The 17,474-nt window shown below is 40.5% G+C and overlaps 1 protein-coding gene across 2 annotated transcripts in view; it reads right to left on the minus strand.

Annotated features, from left to right (window-relative positions):
- Window positions 1–2,508: 2,508 nt before the first annotated feature.
- The window catches only part of ABCC5 (ATP binding cassette subfamily C member 5), a 67,559-nt gene continuing 52,593 nt past the window's right edge, over window positions 2,509–17,474 (minus strand). For both annotated transcript variants that reach the window (XM_071437896.1, XM_071437892.1), the window contains 10 exons: window positions 14,743–14,883; window positions 13,937–14,088; window positions 13,384–13,500; window positions 11,988–12,223; window positions 9,574–9,687; window positions 8,415–8,527; window positions 7,612–7,720; window positions 6,040–6,267; window positions 5,626–5,768; window positions 2,509–4,943 (listed from right to left, as the gene is read on the minus strand). In XM_071437896.1, coding sequence (XP_071293997.1) covers window positions 4,671–4,943; window positions 5,626–5,768; window positions 6,040–6,267; window positions 7,612–7,720; window positions 8,415–8,527; window positions 9,574–9,687; window positions 11,988–12,223; window positions 13,384–13,500; window positions 13,937–14,088; window positions 14,743–14,883 — 1,626 coding nt within the window. In that variant the 3' untranslated portion in view covers window positions 2,509–4,670. The remainder of the gene's footprint in view (window positions 4,944–5,625; window positions 5,769–6,039; window positions 6,268–7,611; window positions 7,721–8,414; window positions 8,528–9,573; window positions 9,688–11,987; window positions 12,224–13,383; window positions 13,501–13,936; window positions 14,089–14,742; window positions 14,884–17,474) is intronic.

Genomic DNA, 17,474 nt, shown 5'->3' on the forward strand with positions numbered 1-17,474 from the left:
GATGATCCTTTAGAATAGTGTTTGATATTTTCATGGTTGTTTGCCAGTTTTAGGCTTTCATCAGTCCCATGTTTGCTTTTGTCTCCAACTCCCAGTGGTTCAAGGACAGGGAGAGGAGTTAAAGTAATTGAGCAGCAGTGGCTGGGCCCAATGTGTGTGTTTGTTTCTGCAAATGCTGACACATGGAAGCTGTTCGCAAGGGAGTTCTTGAATTCTCTGAATCCTGATACCAGGATTAGGAAGGCACAGCAATAGTGAGCTGACAGTGATCAGAGCTGTATCAAAAGAACAGCACAGAGTGTCTTTTTGCTTAAGAGAGATTTTGGAGTGGGTAATTGGGGTTATAGACCTCTCTCATTGCTTCAGGCACACACGGAGGTAAAGCACAGCTCCAAATTTTCAGCCTGGCTACCACAGCACACAAGATGCTGCACCTCAGTAAATATGATGTTGGAAAAGGGTCTAGTGCTCTGCAAACCCCACTAATGCCATTCCATTTTTAGAGAAAGACTTGTCTCTAGTATATATATTTAATTTTTTTTTTTGCCACTAGCTAGTATCCCTCTGTATAGAGTGAAAGGTCACATCCAGAATATAGAATAGCTTTTCTCTACCCCCTTTATCTTTAAAAGGTTCTCATGTCCAGGTAACACATATGCTAACAGGTGCCCAAATTACTACTATTATTAATGGGGAAAAAAAAGGTGAGTGGACAATATTAGTAAAAAATTCTTTTACAGTTGATGTGGAATATACAGCAGCAATTGAGGTAATTTTTGAGAAACAATGTGCAATTTCCACTTTAAAAGGATGTTGAAACATCATGCTCCACCCAAGCAAAGTCAATACATGAAGTTGTGGAAGACAGCTTGCAGTAACAGACCAATCAATCTGTTTTCTTTAAGAATTAAAAAGTACTTACATGAGAAAGAGGTAAGTAGTTTATATGTGAGTAAGCGGTTTAACTTTCACAAAGCAAGCAGTAGTTTCCAGAGCTGGAAGATAAAAGTAGACAATGCCAAACTAGACATTAGGTATGCATTTCAGGAATGCATGTAATCAACAGCTAAACCAATTTTCTTGGGTCTTCAACAAAATCAGTGTCAAACTGTGTCCTCACAACTGACAATAATTCTGTGTCTCAGAGAACAGTGGCTTGATAAATCTCACACAGTGATTTATAGTACAGTTTCTCTTGTACACCAAGTGATATTGTGGTCAAAATCGCTTTCAGCTTTTATCAATCTATAGTAAAAAGTGTGAAAAGTGTGACGTGATTTTAGTGTGTTGACCGTACTGTGTTGTTCAATCTTTGGACAAACAGGGAGAACAGACTGAAGAAGTGTACTTGACCTAAGAGAATTGTGCAGCACATGAGCTTAGATGTACAGAAGGTCCTGTGTTATCCAAAAAAGGTAATGACCAAGGTCACTGTAGTCTAAGAACATAAAAGAGTTTTGGTTGAAGAAGAATGTTTGGGATTCTTGACAGAATTGTTCTTGGTTGATAGAGTTTGTGGTTAAAATGTTGCAAGGTAACATGACGCCAAAATTACTGATACAAGCTTAACACAGTATATTGTAGCTAGCAAGAATATATTGAATGTATCAACCAACGTGGCTATGAAATGCTAAAAAATTGTCAGAAATATTCCATTCTATTAAACAGATGGTTCTTCAGAGCTTTCCCACAAGTGATATTTCTACATCCTCTGTTGCCCTGCTCAAAGTTGCAATGAAATAAAGTAATAGTTTTCATTTTCAAAATAAAAAAAGATAACCCGATCTCTTGGCATCTGTTTAAATAAAACTGATTTGATATCTAATCTGACTTAAATGGATCAGAAATGAATGTACCAAAGATAAGGCAAATAGTTTCTGTTTAATCACAGTCTAATTTGCCTGTCAATGTGAAGTCTACTACAAATCAAGACAGCAAGTACCCTGAAGCACCAATTTATTTTCTGTCAACTAAAGGAAGGCTTATCTCCACAAACTTGCTGCCAGTTTTTTGTCTCTACAAAATAAAAAATGCACTCCTCACTCACAGGAGAAACAGAAGTACCTGGAGGTGGATGCATGGAATACGTTCCAAAAATCTTACTCTGCTTCAGTGTCTCAGAAAACAAGTCCTAGGTCAAAAGCCATTTGATGGGATCTCGCAGAGATGAGAGCAGAAACACTATCATACATCTTGTGTTCTTTAACCAGGAAACAGTCTGTTCAGTTCAGCCAGCATTTCCTTGCTTTGGTGGATGTCTATGCAAACTATGCAAACACAGAGCTGATCTGATGTATTTCAGTCAGTCCTAGTAACAATAGATAATATTTATTTTTGATTGTTTGCTTTTGCCACCTCTCCAGCACCTTCCTGTGTGGCTTTGAAAGAGCTTCCAAACTCCCTCTCTATGCTGCATCCCAGAAAAGAACAAAACAAAGACAATGTACCAAGTTAGCTCTTCCCCACAGCTACAGCAGGGACGCCAAAAAACTGCCCAAAAGGCTGAACTTGTCACAAAGCTTAGTTTAATTTGACAATCATCATAAGGCATCCATGTAAATGAAAAATTCCCACCAGGGTCACAAACATTCTCCCACTAAATAAAATATGTTAGAACAGAGGCCCGTGATTCCAAAAATGCTAGTGGTTCCTGGTCTCAACCAGGCTGCCACTGCTGGCACTGGGGTCCAGGAGACGCAGCACCAACAGCGGCAGCTCCGGAAGTGTAAAATCAGCTTGTACAAATCTCTTTCAATAGAACATCAAATGAAAAGGAAAGAGATTTGTGTAGAAAACATCATTCTCCATCCTTTCTGGGAAAACAAAGCAGAATTTAAAAGATAATCCCATTCAAGGAGCAAAGATCAGAGCTTGGAGTTCTGAAGCCCAAAAATGCTGATGGCCCATTTTTAAAACTAATGAAGCACTACAGAGGCCTGAGTTTATTATTGCTTTATCCCAGTTCAGCCCAGGCTAAGGCTATGGTGAAGTCCAAATTAATTTAAAGCCAGAAAATGAAGATCCAGTAACAGCACCTAAGTCCCCATCCACACATGGGTGTAAACAGATACTTTTGGTGAAGAAAACAAAGCCCTCCCAAATTTCCTCCTCTTCCTGTCTAGGCAGATCCCCATAGCAGGGCTAAAATTTGCCCTGAAGCATAAAACAATTTCTCTCTCACATCTCTGTTAACCGAGTCTTTTCCAAATGTTTTGCTTTTTGTTCATACTATCCTGGTGATGCATCAGCTCAGAGATGCCTTTGAGGTACCCACATGTTTAAAACATGAGGTACCCACATGTTTAAAACATGAGGTACCCACATGTTTAAAAGTTTGTGGCACAGAGTCTAAGAACCATCACCTGTACTCTGCAATACCCCAGGACACTTTACCCTTGGCTTCCTGAGACCAAACAGCACAGAGGGAAGACAGTGTCTTCGCATCTTACATGGCTGGCCAGTGAAACAGCATGTCAGGAAATGAAATGGCACCTTACTCCCACCATAAGTCAGAAAACAGACTTGGGTAAAGTGGGACTTAAAAGTTTCACATCAAGAAAGATGGTGCTTCCCTCAGATTATCGTATGACAGGGCCACTGTTATTCAGGCAAACATTATTCAAGGCGGTAAAGCATGGATATTTTCATGGCTGACCTACAGGCCAAGATATGCTGGGGATCTTAAAAAAATTACAAGTCTTGGTAATTCCTCCAAAAGGAGAGAATAAAAGACACAGAGTGCATCTGATGCATGTGCCACGCATCCTGACACACTAGCAAAGGTTGCAGCTAGACTTGTCAAAACAGTTAAAAAGATTTAGACATCCAGCTAGTACCAGAATTGATGGCATTTGGGAACCTAATTTTGATTTTGAAAACTCAAGCCTACACATTTCTTTATTGCTTGTCCCATTGAGTGCAAAGGGAAAACTGAGGGTAGGGTTAGCAGGATTTCAAATCCATCATAATGTTTCCCTGTTCTTTTTATATATTTCTTAATATATATAAAGAGCATCACCATTATTATTATTATTATTATTTAGCCACCTATGGGCAGGGAGGAACAGGAGCTATTTAAAATTAGTTTCTCATTTAAGCATTAGTCCCCTTCCTCCCAAATCACAATACCTCTGTCACAGGAAGGAGCATAACATGAAAACATGTTTGCTGCCACTAACAATTCCTGAGTCTCTCCTTTGCAGAACTTTAGCCCAAATATTAGGACAATGACAGCTTGACACATACACACTCCCCAGCAACATACATACAGCAAGTAGGACATACTCCACAGCCTCAGTGGCCTCAGACAAAAAAAAAGGAAAAATAAGAAGAAAAATAATACCCTCCCACCAAACAACAAATCTGAAGAAACCATCCAGAAGAGCCTCAGGAAAGGGAACTATCCACTTTCCATGGAGAAGCAACAGCCCAGGAGTCCCTGCCTAGTAAAAACTGAATCAAAATATTCGTCACACAGCTGGTGGAGATCTCTGAAACCTGGCAGTATTACACACTGGATACTTGAAGGCACATTTGCTTTGTGTTTTGGGAGAGAAATCCAGTTACAACACACTGCAGCTGCAAGGCTGAGGGAAAGGAGGCAATGCTTGGTATCTTTCCTCTGTTCCTGTCCCCATTTTCAAGCTTCGTGGCTGGCATGAACTGGTGATCTAAGCAGACACGTTGACATCCCTGAGTGAAATGGCACCATTTGTGGCCTCTGAGACTTTGTCCTCAAGCACCATTGCTGGTGTGTCTGTAGTGACTGCTGTAGTGTCTATGGCAGGAAGTGGATTCAAGCCCTGGGATAAGATCTGCTGGATCGTTTTCCGCAAATTGGGGTGCAGCTGGTTTTGGGTCTGGTAAAAAATTTCTAAGGCAAAAGACTTGAGAGTGCCAGTGCAAAGGTCCTCGTAAAGTGGAATTGTGTACATCCGAGACATCTACAAAAAAAGGAAAACAAGATAAAAACATTTCAATGAAAGTCAAGAAGTTCAGCTCTTCTACAGCTACACTCCAACAGCCCTGAGTAACTTCAGACTGGAGACAAGCAACACATTTCTCCAAAAGACAGATGAGTCTATTCTAAGTCCAATGCAAGGATTTTCATGAATGGTAATAAAAAAAAAATCTGCTCTCTGAGACTGAGCTACTTCCACAGAAGTATTTTTACAGAACTATTTTTAAAGGCCGAATAAAAGAGGCCACACTGAACACATGCATTAAACTTTTGCTCCAGCACAATAACAACTACTGAAAAGAACTCGATGAGCCCTAGCCTTGCTTGAAGTGTAAATATTCAAATAATCACATGATTTAGTAGTGCAAAAACTTGTGGTCTGGAAAAGCCAGGGCTGCTGCAAAGCAATACATAAAATGCATGGGGCAGAACTGGGACAAGGGTATTGAGTCAGGCTAGAAAAGCAGAGATTATCTGGAGGCATTTGAAATTACATCTGCCCATTCCTCCCACCGCTAGCAGGTGAGCCATGCTCAGCCCCTTCGCAACACACCTGGGCTACACTTGGCCAGGAAGCAGAAGTTCCAAGGTCTTTCACGTCGCATGTCTCATGCACATGTCTCATGCACTGAGAGGTGCAGTGAGTTTAATCCAGCAGTTAGTACCTGGTTTTCCAAGAAGCGACGGACTTTGTAAAGGTCTGGGTAATAGTCATTTCGGACTACAATCTGCAACCAGCGGATACGGATTTCTGCATTCATGGAGTCCAGCTGAGAGGAGTAACATTCCGAGAGCTTTTTTATCACCTCTGAAGAGAGCACATACACAGAGAAAGAACTATGACCTATTTTGTCAATTTTGAGGGTCATCAGATGATAACAACTCATCAAATCACAGAATCATAGAATCTGTTGGGCTGAGAAAGACTTGAAGATCTCCTATTCCAATCCCTCTGTGACATGGCCTGGGACATCAACCTGACTTTATGTGAATTATAATGTCAACCAGAGGCAGGGATCTTTAGAATTCAATCAATTATTCCAGGGATAATTTTCTACTATCCTGGAAAGAGCACTCACCATGTGGCAGTGGTGATCCATCCAGCAATCTGTCCAGGAAAAGCACAGTTTGGAACGTTCTCCATTTAGTGAGGTCAACACTGCTGGCAGCAGCAACAGAGTCCAGAGGCTCTGTGGTCCAGAGTTTGAAGAGTGTCTCCACTGGTCTGGTCAGACTGGATCCCTGAGATAAGTCCGGCTCAGCTAACGGAGGTCCTGTAGCATTGAGCCAACGTTCAAACTCCAGTCCTGGAATGAGGAGCACCAAAAACGTGGAGCAGAGATCTCTGCAGGTGGCTTGGCTGCCTCAAAGTTCAGGATTGCTTCTAGCATAGTTAAGGGAGGTTGTAACAACAGCAACCAATAGTTATAGTGACACAACAGTCTTAGCAGCCTCTTTGGGATAGCCTATGGAAGACCTGGAAGAGTGCTCAACAGTACAGTAAGTACAAGAAATACACATACTCTTAAGGCAGCCAGGCTGACAAGTACCTATGTTCAAATTATGCTCTAATATTTGTGTGCCTGCATTCTCTCTCAGAATTTTGAGGAAGACTGACAAATATGGAGAAAACCCATTTTATAGAAAAAAAGGAGGTGAGAGGGATGACTAAACTCCTCCTACTCACCAGCAAACCCAAGCAATTTATATTTATTTATGCAACCAATTTTAAAAAAAGTTTCTTCACAAGCAGCAGAGCCTGCTTTCCAGCAGAGCTGCTCCTCTTGACCTTTTACAACCTCTGTACTTTTCTAACCCATGGCAATACTTCCTGTTCCACACCATCTATGCTAAAACTCCTACCTTCTGCATCCCCTGAATATTAGCCAGGCAAAAATTAGCAACTTCTGTGGTTAACTCATTAGCCTACCAGTGGGCCAAATAAAACACAGAACTGCTGAGCTCATGCCACAGTTTTTGCCACAGAAAACTCTCTCATCTCCACAGGCAGTTTCCTCTCCACAAAGCCTGCAGGCACCCAGTATCCTTAAGAGCTGTACTCTGCTGTCTGCTTTAAACTGTTGAATGGGCTCAATAGCTATTCACAGGGATGGACACATGGCAGGATAACATGAGTCTCATTTCTTTAAGAAAGTGAGATAATAAGCACCTGGGTAGGCCACAGACCTTCCACAAATCCACCAACAGCTATAAATGGGGGATACAAGGCAAAGTGAAACATTCTGGAAGATATTTTATATGCATGGGCAGGATCTTGGGGAAGTTACAGTTCTCAAAGCATGTTTTTTGTTATTAAAATAGACGAAATTTCAAAGCGTATTCACCTTTCCCTGCATTTAAGCATGTGTAAATCTTACAAGCACTGATCATTCTGTCTGCAGAGTGAAGGTGAGTTAATGAGAAAGTTAACCAAGGGACACTCAGCTAATTAATGCCAAAATTGTCAGCAGTTTCAGAGATTCTCATTCCCCAGTGTAGAGGCAGTAGCCACAAATTCTGTCAAGAACATCTGGTTGCTGCTGAACTATTTTGTTTGCCTTAGCATTTCTCTGTGCATCCTCCAAGCCAAGCACAAAATTCATCATCCAGGTTTTCTACAATGTTTACAGTTAACTTAGTAAATCTCCTACCTGCTTTGCTCTCAACACATTGCTCTTTCAGCTCTGGAAAAAAATTCAGGAAGGAATCCAGAAGATCTTGAGCGACAACACTGGTAAATTTATACTTCTCAATGTAGGCCTAAAATAGTAAAACGTTCAAATTATGATTAGGAGTAAGACAGCTTCCTTTTGATGTAGAATCACTGCATGCCACAACAATAACAACAAAAAAAAATACAAGCATAAGAGTAGGAACAATTATTTGAAGGTTTAAAAAATTATTTGAAGAAAAATATTCTCCCTCCTCACCCAGTTAAATAAAGAAACAAGGAAAAAGAGAGTAGCTGCAAATACATTGACAGCTGAGTGTAATTTCATTTCCTTTTCAAAAACAAGTCAGTAGGCTGACACTTTTTTATAGGTTTTGCAAGTGTGCTTCCAGGCACCAGCCTGCTCCCGTACAGTAACCCATACCCTTTGTCACCTTGGGTAAAAAAAAAATCCAAGTTAACACTTTTTAGTAGTGAATCAAGTCACATCTTTCCAGTCACAACAATCTGTGCTGGAACAGCTTTCTAATTACTTGGAGGACAGAACAAGTGATAACAAATATATACTACTGCTCTGTATCTAGGACCTCATGATCTCAGAATCTCAGAAATCTTGCACAAAGATTCATGTAAGCTGACAGGCCCACAACTTTCCTCCATCTCTGACACACTTGTATTCAACTTTACCCTTAACAATTAGCCACAGTGAAAGAATCTGAGGAAAAAAACCCCAACAACAAAAAATCAACTCTAAATCTCAAGAAAACACATATTTACACTCACTCTTAGGAAGGAGTCAAAGTGTCTGGGGTCACCACAGAGCTGGGACAGGTAGTAAACAAAGCAGTAGCCTTTCTCATAGGTGAAGAGGTTCATTAAATTACTGGGATTTACACCTGAAAGAAGACAACATGATAAGAAACTAATGAGGAGAGTGATTTCCAGCCCTTCTGAGTTATACAGACTCCTTAGAGATCACCAAGCTGAGACATAGTGACTTTAGAAAAACTAAGCTTGTTGTCAGTACATTTAAGTTACTGTAGTAAATAAATAGATGCAGTCCAAAGACACAGCCTGAAAAAATAACTTTTTTTTTTTTTTTTAAATCAGTCATTGTAAGGTAAGTAGTAACTCCCAATGGAATAAGTCACTTCAAACTAGAGGTCACTGAAAACAGATCTGGAACTTGAAAACAAATCCTTTTTTTTCTTTTTTCAGTGCCAGGTTCTGGGAATCACCATACCACAAATTTTCAAAGATATCAATAAAAGGTAATCACCACTTGCTCCTTTTTTGAGGCTTTCACACATGCTTTTCCATTTGACTTCAATATCATCTCCACTTGCATTTTAGGTTGTTTTAAAAATCATCTAGATAGAAGACAGCTTCACCCACCCAACTGTGACCACAGAACTAGAGAACTACCAGTGAAGGAGACAGGTATTTACATCTGGTAAATTTACATCAGGTATTGCATCTGCTCAGGGAATAACCAAACAGCCTCTGCACAGCTCAACTCAGAGCAAGTACCTGTTTATCTGCTTGCTAAATACATACATAGCTCTTACCATGAACACATAAAGAGAGGAACATTGAATAGCAAAGGATTTTATATTATGTTTCCAAATATTTCCATTTAAAATACTTGATTTTACATATCCAGAATTGCAAACCCACACAGCTTTCAAGGCAGTTTTTCACATGCTTTCTACTCAGTAAGTCTGTTCTTACACAGAACAGTATCTATAAAGATGAATTATCCAACCTTGAAAAAAGCTTGAAAGCAAAACTTCCTTACTTGTTTTTAGACTGGTTTACAAACCAATTTTTTTTTTCAAAAAAAGATATGCAAATATTAGTCCTTTTTTTTTTGTCACTATTCCATAATGGATATAGAGAGGTGTATAATTTTGTGTAGAGCAGCCTCAGCCAAAAGCAATACCTGGCTCCAGTTTAACCTGAAGCTTGCTGACCGGGTTGTCTTCTCCAAGGAGCTTCATCTGTCTGTGGAGAGCATCGAGGCGGAATGCAGTCTCCAAACATGTGAAGGCAGCTCCTACCCCAGAAAGCAGCTTGTTAGTTGTGGGAAAATGATCAGCAAAAGCTGATCTGTGCAGGACTGGCACAGGGACAAACTAAAAGCTGCTGCAAGTGCAAAAGACAGAACAGTGAGACAGAATCACAGTAATGTAATGGCAGAGGAACTTGAGTGCAGAACATCCTTGTAATTAGTGATGGAAGTCAGAGCCCAACCCAGTGTATTTCCTCACTCTGATCATGCATCAGGCTGCACTGGAAACCAAAACAGCATGAAAATGATGCTAAAGTTTACATCCTTCACATCATCTCATCAGTTCTTGCAAGATAAGGAGGGCAGCACTGAAATAAGTATTGTACAGGTAACTTTCAGGGACAATCAAGTGCTGCAAAAGCATACTGTCACTGGTAGAATAGTAAACACAATTCCATACTCAGTGCCAAGAATTACTAAGCAAATGTCACCTCTTGAGTGGAAAGAGAAAAGAATTGGATTTGGTTATTGTATCCTGTATATATTTTAAAGCTTTATCTATCATCCTACCTGGTTTTTGCCCTAAGTATTTCACCTTCCTCTCATTAGGACTTTTTACAGCTGTGACTGGGTAAGCTCCTCCTTCTCCCTAATTGCAATATAGAGCATTCCATGCTTTCTAACCAAACTAGCTGTATTACACTGCCAAGTCAAGAGATCTTTCCTATGCCCTTGCAGACATTAGAAGCTGCAGAAAATGGATTTTCAGATTCAGAAGATACTTAACACCCATAACTATTAAAATTTTAGCCTTCTTTGCTGAGTTTTTAACCTGAAGTTAGGGTTTGTTACACAATACAACCTCAGACTCTCAATGTAACACCCAAATCCTACATAGCCAAATGTGAATTGAGAACCAGGACATATCTGGAAAACAAAAGAACCTGTATGAGCAGAGAAGGAAGTGGACCTGATTCCAGGGGAAAGCAAGAACTAGGGTAACTAGTGTTAAGGGCAATTACTTCAAGCTACAGAGAGGAGAATTAAGCAAGATCCAAGAGGAGTGGTAGTCACTGGACTCAAATTTCCCTAAACAATATCATTGCAAAGATATCTATTTACTATCAACAGAAAAGACTCCAGAAATTATGTCAGAGACGGTAAGATTTAGATCAAAGGTCTGTCTTGGAAACAAAATAGAATGGAGAAAGAGCTTACTAAAGAATTGCACAGGGAAAGACGTTTTTTAGTTTCCCAGCAGATGCTTCTTGGAACAACCAGTTCTAGAGAATAGACCAAAATCAGCAAGGATTTTGTTCTATGTTGGATGGAACAGACTAAGATGATGAACAGGTTGATATCTGCTGACCTTCTCACATTACTGCCATGCATAATGTGACTTAGGACAGTACTACTCACTGAGAATTATTCAACATAAAACAGCTTTCAAAGATATGTAATATGCATTGTAACATCTCCATAGATGCTCAGAGCACTTCTTTGCCTAAACTTGTCATCAGTTCATGTCCAAAAACAATATACATGAATAAAAACAAATGCTTTCTTCTAAACATTTTTGCTGTCAAGATTTCTAGGGACTTTTCTAAGATTGTTTACATTGGATGCTTGAGAAAATACATGGAACTGGCTTTTAAGAATATAACAGGACAAACTAGAAAAGCATACATTCCCATTATTCACTTCAATAACAAGCCAATTAAACTTAAAAGAAAGAGGACTAATTTACTACTTATATATTCTAAAGACAGCATCATAAAACTGACCTGTGAAATTCACTGACACAAGCAAAAGCAGGGTTTACAATCCTGCAGGAAATCTCCAGCACATAAACAGCTACATAAATCTCCACTTTTATTTTAATGCTACTGCCATCATTCTTTTTAACAGTAGGTAGCTACTAACTGATCAGAATTAAAAGGACACTTGTTCAGAGGACACTTGTTTCACAATGTAACTTTTATAAGATTTCTTACGTCTTTCTCTGAAGCATCCTCTGGTGATCTTGCTCTGACATACCAGCACCTGCCTGGTACCCAACAGTAGTTCCAAGTCCTCACAGCATTGTGCTAACACACCTCACTCAAAGTCCCTGGTACCATATCTGGTATTGAGCCCACTAAAGCCAAGACAACGTCAAACTCTAAGTATGCAACACGTTCAACACAAACTTTGGGGCTGTGTGTGGGTGTGTGTTCCAGAAATAAAACAAAGCCTAACTGAAAACCAGCTCCCTACAGACTTCTGAGCTTCCAAGGCAAATACTCGGAGCAGCAGCTCAGAGTTCTGGTAAGAAGGAGCACAGGGAGGAGTTTCTGGAGCTGTACCGTAGGTCTCGGTGGTGATGCGGCGCTGCGCGTAGGTGGCCAGGCCCTCGCTCAGCCACATCTCCTCCCACGTGGCGTTGGTGACCGCGTTCCCAAACCAGCTGTGGGCAACTTCATGAATGACGTCAATGATCAAAAACTCATCGCTCTCCAGAATGGAAGAGATGATGAAGGTCAGGCATGGGTTTTCCATGGCAACAATAGGGAAGGAAGGAGGAAGAAAAACAATGTCATATCTAAAATTAGGGAGAGAAGAAAGAAGAAAGGACATGAGTAAATTGCAGCTAGAAGACACAGAGTAACATTTTCTGTTTTCAGAAGACACAATAACATTTTTCTTTCTTTAGGGAAGGCTCTTGTGAGACTCTCTTGTGACTTCAGGAACGAACAAACTTTCTATACCAGTGGTGCCTAATTCTGATCAGACGATCACAATTTGTTTTGTTGGCCAAGGACCTGCTTATGTTTGGATGTAAAGACTTGACAGTCTTTTGATGTCATCAAAAGAAGCATTGTGCTCCCTTCACACACACAAACTCATCACAAGTTGTATAGCTGGGAGCTATACAACTGTTTACACTATAAACAGTAGTGTAACACAGTATTGAGTCCCCAGAGGCTCCCAGGAAAGAGAGAGGCTAGGAAGCTGTCAATGAAGGAATTGATTTCCTACACATGCAGTGTCATCAAAATAACTTTAATCTGTCTGCTTTGGAACACAACAGTAATATTTATTTTGTTTTCTCAATTTCTTTACCAGTGATCAGCACTGGCACACTGGGCCATGTTCTCAGATTATTTCAAGCAATACTTGTTAAATCAACAACAAGGCGATCTTCCTCCTTACCTTTAGCAAAGAAATATAGGAAACATTTTCTCCCATCCAAAGAGGCAAGTATTCTCTCAAAACCACTCTTTTTAAATATATAGTCAAGCTTTTCAAGAGCTATTAATGTTGGTTTGGGGGACTTGGACTCTCAATGAGTCTGTACTGAGATTTTCAGTATTCTCAGGCATGTCACAAACAATGCAGAAATAAATGAGATAAATAAAACAACCATACATTTTAAATGATGTCTGGCCCAGTGCTGGACTTACATCACAAAACACTGTAGTATGAAAACTCTCATTCCTCAGGAAAGATCCACTGTTTAGAAACCAACCTCCAATTCAAAACAGTGGATCTTTCCACTGCAAACCAGCTAAAACATCTCCAATGACTCCATGGTCCTTCCTGCCACTTGTGGAGACAAAACTCCAGAGTCTGTTTTCAACTACTACAATGCTGCCAGCTGAAATGCTAGTTTGCCCTGCTATAGGGAGAAAGCATGATCATTTCTCAATACTGTTTTATTTTGTTCCCCTTGCACATTCCCAGGAGACTGATTAAACTCACCTTCCCCATATATAGGGGCCATACAGACTCTCTGCAGCAGTCAACCAGCGTTCCACAATGCCAGAAAGTTTGCTGATGGCTGTTGGCAGCAGGCAAGGCTCTGCCCACACTCTGCTCCTGTCAGAAAACAGAAAACATCAGGTGATACTTCAGCAAACTGAATTATCTCTTAGAAAAAAAAATAGCCTGACTGCTTACCACACTTCCATGTATGGTAATAGAGCAAGGAGACCTCCCATCAGACCTGGGCCCTCCTAGACTAAAGCTCCAGGGAACACGGCAAGAGGTAACCAAAAATGCCTTCAACAAGGCAATGAGAAAGCAGCTGTAATGACTTCAGGGAACAGTAGGCAACATTTATGGAAGAGGAACATATCTTTGCCAGTGCGGTGCCATGAATTTCTTTATACCCAACTACACTTCAAACTCTCTCTGTGCTCACAGCTCATGAACCCAACTGTTCCCTTTTCAATGACTCAAATCCTTGCTACTTTACAGTATGAAGCACTGTACAGAGACATAAAATGCAGAATGAACTCACGGCAAATCTTACCTTGGACCTATGTCTGCATGTGTGAGGTCTCCAGCCACCAGGGCCACTAGGTAAGCAGGAACTGGATATTCCATGTAAAATTGATATACACCTTCCTCTTCTAGGTAGGAACTTTGGGTGGCACTCATCAACACCTGTATGCCTGCTGGAGCCTGGAAGACCATCATCATACACATCAACTCACCAGATAATCACAGCTGGATGACTGAACCACAGATCTCTGGTTCATTTTCATCTATGCCTGATGATGTACATTAAAAATCATCATTTACCTAACACAAAATGAAATATTTCTGTGAGGTTTTATACCACAATCTGCCCAATCCATGAAAACATACCAACCAAAGATATTACTCCTCCTATATGCCAGCTGCCCCAAAAGCACCCACATATTAAATTATTTCATCTATACAAAATGCAACATTATTTGATGCTGATTTCAAAAGACTTCAGGTTTTTTCTTTCAAAAATTGGTATAATACAGTTGAGTATTATCATCATCAATAACCACTATTGGAAGGGGCCAGCCAAATTCTCTCTCATATTTTTATTTCACAATTACTCTTTCAGCATTGAGTACAAGGAAGGCAAGACCCAAGCATGGTAGGCAACAGAGTTACCTTCGGGGCACTACCCTGATTCTGGCCCAAGAACCAGAATTAGACCTAAAAAATTCAGTATTCTTTATAACACTGAATCACAATATTTTTAGCAGATGTAAACTGCTAAAAATACATGATGTAACTACACTTTCACAAGTTAACAGCAGCTAAGAGCTCTGTGAGCCATCCACAGGCATCCCTTACCTTGACAGTAGCTGAGTAGGTGCACTTCACTGCAGGGGTGTCGAAGCAGGGGAAGAAGGAGCGGTTACACACTGAGTGTCCCTGTGTGAAGACAAAGGGCTTGGCATTGCCATATGTCAGCTCTGGATCCAGCCACCAGATCTGTTGAAACACAATGGGAAGAAGAGATGAGGGAAGCAGACAACGTGACAAGGATGAACTGCCAAAAACAAAACGTGAAATCAAGAGGATTGTGGGGGAGAAGCACCACATCAGCTGTTTAGCTCCCCAGATGAACACCTGGCACAGGGCACATTTCCATCTCTAGCAATTCATCTTTCTACTCCGCTTTATTTGCCGTGAATACTCAGAAAAATTGTTACTGTCTGAACACTGAGTGGTGACATGTAACACAGTGACTTCCAGCCACTCACTATTTCTGTTATATCAATTTGCTTGGTTAATAACAAGTCCCTAACAAATATCCACACAATATCCACTCCCTTCTTCTCAAAGGGAATACTCTGGCTATCTCCATGTTTATAATTCAATATGAACAGGAACAGAAGGGGTCAGGTAACATAAGCTGAAAAGAAAAAAAACCCACAGCCCAAAACAAACCCAAATCCACAAACCAAAAATCCCTGAAGCTGAACAGTGTACACAATATTATCTGTGACCCTGACACTGCCCTCCTGGCTGAAGCATCAAACATTTTGACACTATGCAAAAAAGTCGGTATATGTAAGAAACATCTGGTCAAGGACACTGGAGGCCCCTTTTAACAGAATGGATAAGGAGATTCTGGGTGGCCACAAAGAAAGCACACCACTGAGCTCGTCAATTTTCAGTACCACACAGCAAATAAATCACAAGTCAGACCCTCAGCAAATAATTAGAACACATTAAGAATAATAAGAAAAAGTCCAATTATTTGCCTTTTAGTCTTTCTGTTTCAAATGTTTGTGCTTTCACGTGCTCCCTGCCTCCAACTTTGAAGTGTAGGAACAATTTTAAATAAGGATTTCCTTGTAATCCTAGAACTCTGGAGCTGAACTCTGATGGAAAATATCAAATATTGTGAAATGTGCAATAAAATTTGAACCACTGGAAGTCTTGGAAGCAGTCAAGCACAAGGAATAAAACTTCTGAGTCTGCTGAATTCTTAGATCAAAGCAACCAATAAATCTGAGATCAGTGAACAACAGTTAGTGCAAATACTAGTTCAGTTTTAGTCCTCAAGGGAAAGCAACGAAACACAGAAGAGAAGCCTGGGTACTAAGTCTGCTCACGTTTTAACAAAATGTTACAACTCTCTCTCCTAGTTAACTTTTGGAAGTTAAAGTTTTCTGTGTCTCCTTCTGTCATGTAAGGTTACTTTTTGGTATCTTCTTCCCTTGCCTTTAGACCTTTTTCCTCAGATGCCAGTGTGCTCCTCTCCCAAATCATCCACTGCAGCAGCCCCCCCAGGGATCAGTGAAAGGTGAGGACAGGAAACAGAGTCAGCAGCTTTCAGTTATTCCCATGGAGTCTCACACTTCTGCTGCAAATGTTTGGGGTCTTTTAGGAGGAGGGCATTACAAAATTAAAAACCTTTATCTTAAAGTAAAATTAATCTCTTGAAATTTGTTCCAAGATTACCCTCTTCTATTTCAAGCCTGCAGGGCCAGAAACAAGCCTAAAGCAGGACTTTCTGAGGAGCCCTGTCTGCTCACACCCGTGTGCTGCATTTCAGTGTAGCACTGCCCACAACCCTGGGTCACAGCCCAGGGGCACCTACATAGCTACAGATTTCCACTACATTTCTCATGGATACCTGCTTTTCACAGCAATGAATATAATGTCTGCAATGCCACATTATGGAACTAGAGACAGCTGTTCCAGAAGGCATTTGGGGACATATGTCTCATTACACACCAATAACTAGGAACTTCCACCCAGAAACACACATTTACAAAAAAATAAATTTAATGTATTTAATACAGGGTAGTAGTTTTCTAATGATCCAGGGAAGAGGCTCAGAAATTAAATTTCAATTTCTGCTCCAATGCCTTTTGAAAACACTCATCTGATCAGTGGCTTTGTGCTTGTATCACAAAGTCTGACTTCCAATCTTATCGCTGGCCCTGCTGAAGAGACTCATCTTCAAAACATTGTTTCCTTTGCTTTTTGAGAGACAGAACTGAGGCTAACAAAGAAAACAGAGAGATAAGGCACCACCACACCTAAGTTGCAACACTTGAGTAGGAAGGAAAATGGGCTGACAGACAATGTCTTTACAGCAGAGAGACAAGGGGAAGTTCTCCCTGAGCAGTGCAGGAGGCAAACATAAGCAGGAAGGGAAGGGGAACCAAGAGTTGATTCTTGTTTACAAGAAACTCCATAAATTAAGGACAACTTCTTTTCAACCAGTCCTGCTTTATTTGACATTTGGTTGAAGTTAAGTGAAACACCAGCCCCACAAGCCAAGAGGGAAAACATTTGCAGAGGATGAAGTATTTTTTTCCCCTGTTTTCTAACGTCTGCAGCTACATGGCAAGCCTCTGTCTCTCTTTCCAGACACACTTGGAACAATGATGAAAGTTATCCTGAAACAATATAAATAGATCTGTAATATAAATAGACCAGGCTATGCTGCTGGACAGAGGCAGGGCTATGGGCTGGGGAAAATGAGTATAAGCAGCATCCCAGAAAGGAGTGCAAGGCTGGGCAGGTGGTGGAGCATAGGGACAGAGCAGTATTTGGGGCTGTAT

This window comes from Agelaius tricolor, unplaced genomic scaffold, assembly GCF_023055355.1.
Source record: "Agelaius tricolor isolate 1412-34295 unplaced genomic scaffold, bAgeTri1.0.p SCAF_12, whole genome shotgun sequence".
In the NCBI taxonomy this organism is placed as follows: domain Eukaryota; kingdom Metazoa; phylum Chordata; class Aves; order Passeriformes; family Icteridae; genus Agelaius; species Agelaius tricolor.